At 40.5% G+C, this 10,607-nt stretch overlaps 1 protein-coding gene across 2 annotated transcripts; it reads left to right on the top strand.

Moving 5' to 3' along the window:
* The first annotated feature begins 723 nt into the window (after positions 1 to 723).
* skap2 (src kinase associated phosphoprotein 2) lies at positions 724 to 9,931 on the top strand. Of its 2 annotated transcripts, none has more exons than XM_041045232.1 (13): positions 724 to 861; positions 1,246 to 1,351; positions 1,496 to 1,521; positions 1,864 to 1,965; positions 2,750 to 2,830; positions 3,155 to 3,238; positions 3,392 to 3,516; positions 3,873 to 3,936; positions 4,111 to 4,227; positions 4,413 to 4,487; positions 5,869 to 5,981; positions 9,490 to 9,592; positions 9,718 to 9,931. In XM_041045232.1, the coding sequence occupies exons 1-12, from the start codon at positions 822 to 824 to the stop codon at positions 9,577 to 9,579; spliced, it is 1,023 nt and encodes a 340-aa protein (XP_040901166.1). In that variant the 5' UTR covers positions 724 to 821; the 3' UTR covers positions 9,580 to 9,592; positions 9,718 to 9,931. The 2 variants fall into 2 exon arrangements, with proteins under 2 accessions (XP_040901166.1, XP_040901167.1); XM_041045233.1 differs by having other exon boundaries at positions 807 to 861; positions 1,867 to 1,965.
* The last annotated feature ends 676 nt before the right edge of the window (positions 9,932 to 10,607 follow it).

The following is a 10,607-nucleotide window of genomic DNA, read 5'->3' as shown; positions in this document are numbered from 1 at the left end:
CAACAACAGGAGACACAGGTTTGTAAGAAGTGAGCTGTTGCCCCCCGACTCTTGCCAGCATTGGTGCATTGGTTGCATCAGACTGATGGAAAATTGTGCTTGTCATTGATCGTAAAACAGAATCTGATCAGAGCAGTCCAACAAAATGATGATGCAAATATTTAAAATGTCATTCAAGCATAAACCAGAGCAGCAGAAGAAGAAGCACAGACTCCCTGAAACATATTCACTGCCGCTCCGAGACTAAAAGACCTGGCAGAGACCCACTCCGGAACAGTTTTACATAATTGCCTTTTCATCAATTAATAATCCCTGTTTAGATTTACAGTGTTGACATATTCATAAACTGGAAGTGCTTGCATCATTGTAAAAGAAAGACACTCCCAATGTGTCCGGTGAGTCAGTCACTGTGAGCAGACAAGCCAGAGAAATATAATCTGGAATCAATCAAAAATATGATCATCCCATTATGCTCTGACTTTATTAGCCTGTAAAGACCCGTTGGTCCATTAAAGCATCAGCCTCCTGTCATCAGTAGCACTTTTAAAATATATATATGTACACACACACACACACACACAAACGCTGATAGAATAATAAACATCACTGTGCATGTTGAACACAGTTTGACAATACCCAAACAACAGTCTTGTTTTGGGTATTAGTCCTGCAGCGGAACTGAGTGGTCAGTGATAAATAATTGGCAGATTAACTTCCGTGTGTCTGAGCCCTGCTGCTGCTGCTGCTGCTTCCGTGTCACGGAAAGTTTCCCCCCCACCGCCGGACGGTCCATCGCTGCCAGCAACAAACTCTGACCTACAATGCGTGCGATTCCCGAGGAGCTAACGACCCTTATTTCAGGTAATACATCATTTAAAAAGAAAGTTATTTATTTGCACACGCTGGGCTGATTTGCGCGTTCTTTTAAGGCTTGTTTCACTACGTCCAACTTTGTCCAACCGTTGTTTAAAAGAGGAAGTACATGCTCAATATGGATGACTGCGTTTTTGTCAGAGGCTCTGTGCTTTTGTTTTCATTCACAAACGCTGTTTTCTGTTGATGATAAGTATCAAACAACACACAGTTTGAGCCAAAGCTGTAAAACAGCTGCTTTGTGTGGTTTGTTTTGCTTTTAATCTGCAGCAGCTCTGGGACATTTGAATGTCAAATAACGCATTAAGATCTGTAAGTGATATCAGGTTGTATGAAAGATTTACCTGGCTTTTTTTTTTTTTTTTTTTAAAGAACTAGAACATTTCCTCAATGAGGGGTTAAAAGGAGAAACTTTAAGCAAGAAAGCAAAAGAGAAGAGGGAGGCCTTCATCAAACGGATCAAAGAGGTCAAATTGGGGTATGTCCGTTTGCCTTGTTGTTGTTATATATATATATATATATATATATATATATATATATATATATATATATATATATATATATATATAAATATTTAATATTGCCACAAAAATCTGACATTCTCTTACTGTCTCTCCAACAGGTTTCCACATGATTTCAAGGACAAAAGTGAGTGCTGGTCCCACTCTTTGTTTACTAATCCTGAGCTCCACTTTTAGATCTGTTACACCAGTGATTCCCAACCTGGTGGTCTAGACCCACATAAGAGGTCAACATGAATATAAACTGAGACAAGGTGGTCACCATAATAAAAAATAAGAAAAATCCAATTATGTTTCTTTTTCAGACTTAAATACTTTAATACTTACTTTATTTCTTGAGAAATTATGTTTAACAGTGTGAAATGAGCAAATTCAACCCTTCAAACCTTACGGCATACAAAACCAGTTGGGAACCACTGACTTACACCATAACGTGTCATTGCTACACAGCTCCTTGTGTTTACTTCAGTAGGTGGAGATGACTCAGAGGAGGAGGAGGACGTTGACAGCAACAACGATGGAGGGTCGCTGCAGTCCGAGCGCACAGACAAGGATGAGGACACTTGCGAAGGCAAGCCACAAGCACTTAGCAGACATCAAAAGCTGATTCGCTAACTGCTAACAAACTTTGGATTAAAGTATTGAAAATTACATCTTGGCATGAAGATAAACACAAATCTTTGCATCTGCTCCTTGGAGAGAGTGACTTTGAGTGGCACAATGAAAGAGACATTCCAACTGTAACTTGGCAACATACTTGGGAAGCAATTTGGAGGCACTGCTGCTACTCCCACCTCCTCTTTCACCCCACCCCTTTGACAGCCCGAGCATGCTTTATTGCTCTCAGACACAGGGGGACTGAAAATTACTGCCATGGCTGTAGTTTGAGAAAAAACATTCCTCAATATACAGTAGCTTTAACCCTGTGTGTCTCATTCTGGTGATGCATGCACGATTTTCTGTTTATTTTTTTTAAACAGAGTATCAGGGAAATCCTTGTGAAATGCCGATTAGAGAGCCAGGGTTTTATGGGCTGGAAGCAGCTGCCAGTTTTATGGCTGCTCTTTCACACAAAGCAACTTTGACACAGGAGTTGAACATTTGCATTGAAGTTGCATTCTGCAAGGGGGATCTACTCTAGTGGGAAGCAAAACATTGCTTAGTGGAGCCTGCATTACCTTTGTTTTTCATTTTAACCTCCATCAGCTGAATACATGATAGCAAAGTTAGTCACAAACCCATCTGGTCGTATTTAACCTTAAAAAAAAAATCCCAAAACGTTGTTTTCAACATATTAAAAACACTTTTAAAGGACTCAATGGTAATGATAATGGGTTTCCTTAACTGTTTTCCAGGTGCCCAGCAGTCCCCACCTGTGGCAGCTCAGGACCTGGTGTCTGTCTTCAAAGCAGGATACCTTGAGAAACGCAGGAAGGGTGGGTGCTCTGTCAATGAGATGCATATTTTTTGGTGATAGAGAGCTTTAATGAAATTTGCAAGGTCTCAAAATAATGTATTGTTGCAGTGTTCTGCCTTTGTCAGGAAAACGTCAGTTAGGGGATTGCGTGACACAAAAATCCCTATTTGTTTTTAGAACACATAAAAAGTACGGTAGCCTGTGCATGTCATATGTGATATACATTCTTTGGCATTTTCATATTTTTTGAAATACGCAGACACAGCTCTAATGGCTCTCAGAATGAACTATTAAATAACACATCTCTTTAACACTGAGGTACTTTTTGGTTTTCCCTCCACAGATCACAGCTTCTTTGGCACTGAGTGGCAGAAGAGATGGTGTGCTCTGAGCCATCATACCTTCTACTATTATGGCAGTGAGAAAGGTACTTCAGTTTTTTTTTTTCTCATTTCATCCCAGTTTTCCTGTCAATTATGATTCACATAAACGGGTGGACTGTTTTCCAGATGTTCATTGTGGCAAATGCAGTTGTTGTGTCTGAGCCACGAACGATGATGTTTTAATTTTCTGTTAACAGACAAGCAGCAGAAGGGCGAGTTCAGTATCGATGGGTACACTGTCAAAATGAACAACACCTTACGGAAAGACTCAAAGAAAGACTGTTGCTTTGAGATTTCGGCTCCAGACAAGCGAGTCTATCAGGTACGCTCGTCTCTTGGAGAGGGAGTGAGTGTGAATGTGCCTCCTAAATTGAAAAACAAAGGTGGACTTGAGATGGGCCATGTTTAAAACTTGGCAAGCCATGTGTGTACTTGCACTTCATTAAATCTTTATTTATTTTAAAACCTTTTCATTCATTTGACACTGCTGCCTTTTCAATAGCTCAACCTGACGCGCATATTTAAAAAGTCCAAATGAGTGTTTCTAACATTCAAGCTCGTCCATGCGGAAAATTTTACTATGCATAAATGCAGTATTATTTGTTTATGTTAATTAATATATGTAGAGCTGCATATTGCACTGACTGCAGTTTTCATTTCTCTCGTCTTTCATCGCAGTTTTGTGCGTCATCCGTGAAAGAGGCGGAGGAATGGGTGAAACAGATAGACTTTGTTTTGAGAGGTTTGAACTGCTTCAATCATAAGAGCAAAAATGATTATGCTTAATAATGTCAGCAACATTTGTTTCTTCAGGAATGTAAAATTATCAGCAACAGATACTCTGCATACATTGGTGTACAAAGCAGCAGTTATTGTGTGTGCATAAGTCTAACATATTATGTTTCACTGTTTGTAGATATGACAGGAATTATCCCAGAAGAAGACGACGAGGAGCAGGAAATGTACGATGATGTTGGAGCGATCACTGATACAGCTGGGCCAATTGATGAAGACATCTACGAAGAGCTCCCAGGTCACACTGACAATCTGTATTGTCTTACGGAACATGAACAAATTGAATGTATCCCTTTAATTTTTGTTTTTTAATTCAAAGGCTTTTTTCTGCCATTGCACGTTTCTGAGTCCACTAATTAGACAGAGAATCGTGACCTTTAATTCACAGCGCACTGATCCGACAACATTGTCTTGTTTCTGCAGAGGATGATGTGCCCACTCCAGCAAAGGCTCCTCCAAAGATGAACACATCCAGTAAACCAGCTCCTCCTGCTGCAGGTACACAGCACTGAAATTTGTCTCTGGTTTCAAGACTGCTTATATTTGGGTGCTATTTTTAGTTTGTGGATTAGCGAGTAGGAACTTTCACTACATATATACACATGGACAGAACACAGGGTGTGACTGTGATCAGCAAATGTCACACTTTGTTTTTGTTTGTGAGCAAACTAAACCTTCTGCCACAGTTAAGAAGAAGTGACATTTACAGAGGAAGTTCCTGTAAGCATATGCAACAGAAAGTTAGCACAATGCTGGAAATAACTTTTAGCCAAGTTAGACAACTTCCTTTTTACGATCAGTGATGTGTTATATTTTTGTAGATTCAAAAATACTTTGCTAAGAACATCAGTCTTTATCTGCTGTCTCTAGTTAAGCATTCCTAAAAAAAATTACAACATTTATAAATTATTCCACTGAGGATCGCCATCAGACAGGAGATGACCAGCTTTATGAGCTTTTGTGCTTCCACCTCAGATCAATAAATTGAGTTGTGGAAACACTAACTGCCAAGAAAGTAGCCACATTTTTTCTGGCCATCAGTTCAAAACCCCAAAAGATTCAGTTTACAATGATATAAAACAGAGAAAATCCTCACAATGTAAAAAGTCAAACCAGAGAACGTCTGAAATTTTTCCTTAAAACATCAATTAAATGAAGAATCTAGATTAGATTGATTCTCCACTGAATAACTGACAAATCATTGCAGCTCTTCTGTACAATGATACAGCAAAGTAAACTTTTGATGTGCTGACATGTTCCTTGTTCTTTTCCACCTCCATCCACCATGGGTTGTAATTTTTTCAAAATCTTTTTTTATCCACGCATTCTGACTTTTTGGAGTACACATAATTTCATCACTTTGTCAGTGTGAACATAGAGTACTGCATCCTCAAAACCTGCTTAGAATTCGTATAGCATTGAGCTACTGTCTCACATATTTATTATGGCCCAAATCTATACTACATACTAATTCTATACAGAATATGTACATACTAATTGTCACAGTATACTGTTCTTAGTTAAAATAGACATCACTTTTTTTTATTGTAAGACTTAATACTTATTTGTTGTTTTCCAAGTGTTACACGCACCATTTTTTTTTTAAACTGATGTGTCCTTCTCTATTTCCTTTGTGCTTTGCATTGTGAGAGAATCGTATCCATTAACAGGACACTCAGAAATGAACCTTATTTATTATGCTCTCTGTCAGGTTTAAGTATATTTTTGTCACTTTTTGACACATCCACTGTTTTGCCTTTGCACATGGTGCCTCTGAATTCTGCTTTAAGCTCTCCACCGCCTCCTGTTGGTTCTACTCCACACTAGCAGTCACTGCTGTGTCAGACCCTTAAACAGTTTCCTATTTTTTTCCATCCAGTTGATAAGAGCACAGACTACCAGAACTACTACCAGGGCTTATGGGACTGTATAGCAGACCACCCAGATGAGCTGTCCTTCAAACGTGGAGATGCCATCTACATCCTGAGCAAGGTATGATTATTGGAGTCCTGCTTGTCAGAGGTAGAACGTTCATTTGTCCCTAGATGAGAGTTTTCTTGATGCGTGATAAAGCCAGAATTAGCTCAAACCCAACTTTAATGTGAAAGTTTGAGATGAGGTTTGTAGTCGGAGTGGTTCTGCTGGTCCCAGACCACCTAAAGTGAGTTATTTCTAGGCCCTCAGAGGAACTGACTGTTCACATTCTTTACTGGCAGCACCTGGCCCACCGCCTAGAGGTGGACAGCTCATGGTAAGAGGCAGACTGAGCTAGGTTCTCTCTCTGGCACTATGATGGGGATTAGTTGTGTCACAACGGAAACTGTTTTAGTGTTGTTGGCGGAGGCTGGACTTAGCTGGCACACGGCGCCATTCCATCACTTCCATCTGGACAGTTTCAGCACGCTGACACTGCTGCCATGCCAGGCGGTGAGCAGCCCTCAGCCCACACACCCTTCAGACATCTCTCTCACCTCGCCAAATAGGAATGTGTGTTCTCAGGAAACCCAGGATCAGTCCGCCACTCTATTCAGAGCAGGTGAGGACGTGTAGTGGACGCACAATTTCCGAGGCTTGTCGACCAGGCGTGGGTGCCAGGTGTGGAGAACTGAGGGCCGGCTCTTTACCTTTATTATGTAACCAAACAGGAGGCCTTTTGTGCTTAACTGGCTCATGTGAACGCTCAATTGGATTTTGTTGTGATACGTTTCACAAGCTTGTTTTTGAACGTACAGAAAACAAGTCAAGGAATTCTACACTTTTTACAGATGTATGTCAACCCTGTGGTTTGTGTGTTTAAAAAAAAAGTGTGAAGTCCACCATCTTGACCAGCCATATTTCCTGTCTGGTTTGGTTTCTATGGAGCATGTAGTCAAAGGAGACATACTCTTGTCAACTGGCCAGGGCCTTTTTTCAAATTCAAGTCTGCCATCTAGTGGCATAAAGAGTTAAAAACATTTTGTGGCTGATGAGCTCCAAATATTATTTATTTGTAAAAACCTGAGTTATAATTGTGACTAATAGTTCAGTTTCTTTATCAGTCAGGAGCATAGGAAGTAATCTGCAACTACAAGCTGTTTTCATTATTAACTACTTTTCTACTCTGATTATCCGATGAAATGCTCAGTTTGTAAAATATCAGAAAATAGTGTCCATCCAAAAATGTTCATCAAAAATTTGCAGAGAAAGATGAAGAGTTGAAATGCTTTTTCTGTTATTTTTTTGTTTTTTTTTTGACAAACAGGACAACTTTGCAATACAAAGGCATCTAGTATTCACGTTTAAGAGGCAGAAACAAGCATTTTTGTTTGATAAATGACTCTAAGCAAATAATGTATTGCCAGAATTGTTAATTTTTTTGTTGATCGGCTAATTGATTAATTGATTCCGCACTAATGGAAGAAAACAAATGCACAATGCAGCAGACAGACCCGTCAATGCTCATTGGCCAAATGCCTGTTTATTACTCCTCCTTCGTGTGTGGAAAAGGACCAAGAATCAAGTTGCCCTTTCACTCAGACTGGAAGTGCCATTAGCTGAAACCTTGGTGTTGGGGGTTGTGGCCTGCTGCGAGGGCAATGACCATAAAACCTGTCTGGACTGCAGCGGCCAGCTGCAGCTAAAGTGGACAGCCGACTCCTTCCCCACCTCCACCGTTCCCTCCTCCCTCCTCTCCCATTCTCCTTTCTCCCTCTTCTCTGTGGCCCTCCCCCATTCCACAGCCCAGAAATAGCTGTAGTGTTATAGCTGAGACCCCCCAGTCAGGACCTGGGTGTTGATTATAGGGTCTGACTGGGAGTGAGGGGAGAGTGTGTTGTCCGGATATGCTGCAGCAGCACCCCCCACCCCAAAGCACCACCACCAACACCGGTGAAAGTCACTGCACATAAAAGAGAAATGTGACGTCTCACTCAACAAAAGTGGCCAGATGTGTCCAAACATGATACTGCTGCTGCTACTGGTGTTGTTGTCTCTGCAGATCTTTTCACACTTATCACTTTTTGTACAATTTGTGCTTTTAAACCGATGCATCAGGAGCCTCTCATTTGGTAGAAGTCATAAAATTACAGGACAGAGGTATCAGCCAGCTTCGGGTATTTGTGTTGTCGCAGTGTGTGGTGTCATTAGTCTTCCACAGCTCTGTATATATGTTCTCATGTTGTGTCCCGCACTCAGTCAAGCATGACTTATTTGTCAGCCAGAACTACACAATGAGGTGTTGCTGTTTTCAAAGGCTGGCTGCAGGAAGTCATAACATGTGCACGCACACACACACACACACGGTTTCACACTTTTTTTTTTTTTTTTTTTTTACACACACCTCATGCCACTCTGCTGTATTATCCCCCAGGGGCTTGTAATGAAGTGGCATTTTCGTGATGCCACATATTAATGAAATGGATGTGACGTTTTCCTATTTGTTTCTTGGGTCATTTAATTTGTTTTTAATCATTTAAATGTACTAGTCACTTTATACTGCATTCATTTCATCATCTGACTCTGTGACATGGACAGTAAGTCAAGGACCTTTTTATCTGACGTGATGAATGACCCATCACCACTCAACTGTCAGTGCAAGCCATTACTGTTGCTATTGTAATCTTCCTGTGTCTAATACCACCACATGATCACTTACATCCATTACTCTCTCCTGGGAATAACTGGACACATATGTGGTCCCCTCCTTGTCCCTGAGTTCTGCCTTGGATTTGAAACACTGTGCAGGTTCCTTTTCCTTTAGCCTTGTCAGAACGTGATCTCCAGCGTTGATTCATGTCCCAGGAAGACTTTGATGTGAGGTCAGGCTCTTGGCCAAAGAGAGAGAGAGGGGGATATTCCCCTCTTGTCTCAGATCTCTCCTCACAGTGTCCTCCTCACATCTCAGCATGCTGACAGCCATTTTGAGCTATTACTTGTCGTGCTCTGACAGATTTATGTGCGATGTGCTCTGTGCAGACTGAGGTTTTTTTTGTGTGGAGTGGAGGAAAGGGTGCTCAATCTCAAAACCTGCACCGGGCTGTGACGCAGGACAGGGAACAGGAAATGTAAAGCTGTTGATGGGGATGTTGTGGGATGTTTTGGATGTTGAACTGAAAGGAAAACAGTTAAGATTTTGTAAACAAATGGCAGTTTGTGGTGACATGTTGGATTTTGTTTGTTCTGCTGCTTATTATTGCTAATTCTGACCTGATTTCTCAGATATTCTTTCCAGTCTCATGGATTTTCATATTGGTCCAACAATAAAGCAGCAGCATATCATCACTCTGGAGAAGATGGAAGGAGCAAATGTTATTGCTTGAAAAATGACTTCACCGATGATCAAAGCAGTAGATTATACTGTCAGTGGATTAATTGAATAATTGTTGAAGCTCTAATTTTAACATTTAGACTCACTTCAGCTTTGTATTGTGTGATAACCAGCTGATAATCAGTCATTACTAGATCTGTTTTTTCAGCCCACTCTTGTCATCGTCTCAGTGTCTCCACTTTGTCCTGTATCCAGGAGTACCAGAGCTTTGGCTGGTGGGTTGGAGAGAAGAACGGAAATATAGGAATTGTCCCCAAAGACTACCTGATGGAGCTTTACGCTTAAAAATACCCCCCATGTAAGTTCTGTTGTTTTGTTTTTTTTTCCTTTTCATTTGTTTGCTGAGTTCAAAACTAAACGATTATGATATACAAATGGAATAAATCCACTTTATTTTAACTGGTACATTGTGTCACTTTTCAGGATCATTCCCTCCCACATCCACTATAAGAGGCTGATGATTGGATAGATTATCATATGACTGAAGTACATGTTTAGGAGTGGCTTTCTAGTTTGCACTGCTTGTTTATATTTATTTTCTATACAAGTTACATTTTTTTCCACATCAGCATTTCATCCTCTGCTTTTGGCAAATTTGGTATTTGAAATGGCACAATAAATAAGAACTTAAACTATCTATCACAATCTATCACAATCTATTGTGTGCATATTTTTTTATTGTTACTTAAGCCACAAGGTGGCAATAGAGACTCTTCAAAGGTCATAGGAACAAAGATGCTTAAGGCAGAAATACCCCGTCAGTTTTTTTTTTTCACCTTGAAGCACAATTTTTCATATGATGTTTACAGATTGAACTTAACAATGACAGTGACCAGACAGAGACAAGAGGAGGAGGATTAACAGCTGAAAATTAAATCCAAAAAAAAGTGTGATGGAGATTTGTTGAAACATCAGGCATAAGGAAAGAGTGCATTTATCAGTAATATCACAGCCTTCTGAATCACATCACTGGCCCTCTATAATGTTGTGTAGTTAACACCACTGGCAAAATCAAATCCTGTGTGCACACTAAACACATGTACACAACCTCCCGGAGAAATTATAAATTATTTATTTATTTTTAAAACGGAGTTTATTCATCTGGTCAGCACTTTTGTTCAGAGCTTCAAAGGGACACTGTGTGTTTTATGGGACCTGAGAGACTTTGCTGGGCAGAGGATCACAGCGTGGCAGATGGTTGGCTGTGCTGCGTGCCTGAGTGAAACGGCTGAGGTGCACTAATAAGACAGCCACCCACACAGATAGCAGGGATGCTTATCGCCCTCTGAGGGGCTGTTTGACAGCAGGCGAGG

This window comes from Toxotes jaculatrix, chromosome 8 (genome assembly GCF_017976425.1).
Source record: "Toxotes jaculatrix isolate fToxJac2 chromosome 8, fToxJac2.pri, whole genome shotgun sequence".
Classification (NCBI taxonomy): domain Eukaryota; kingdom Metazoa; phylum Chordata; class Actinopteri; family Toxotidae; genus Toxotes; species Toxotes jaculatrix.
Note: the sequence above shows the minus strand (reverse complement) of the source record. Positions and strands in the feature narration are given on the sequence as shown.

Excerpts from the sequence above, each read along its gene's own strand:
- skap2 (XM_041045232.1), top strand. The coding sequence starts at position 822 with ATGCGTGCGATTCCCGAGGAGCTAACGACCCTTATTTCAG. Across the intron at positions 4,228-4,412 it reads CATCTACGAAGAGCTCCCAG|AGGATGATGTGCCCACTCCA; the intron begins GTCACACTGACA and ends TTGTTTCTGCAG. Across the intron at positions 5,982-9,489 it reads CCATCTACATCCTGAGCAAG|GAGTACCAGAGCTTTGGCTG; the intron begins GTATGATTATTG and ends TCCTGTATCCAG.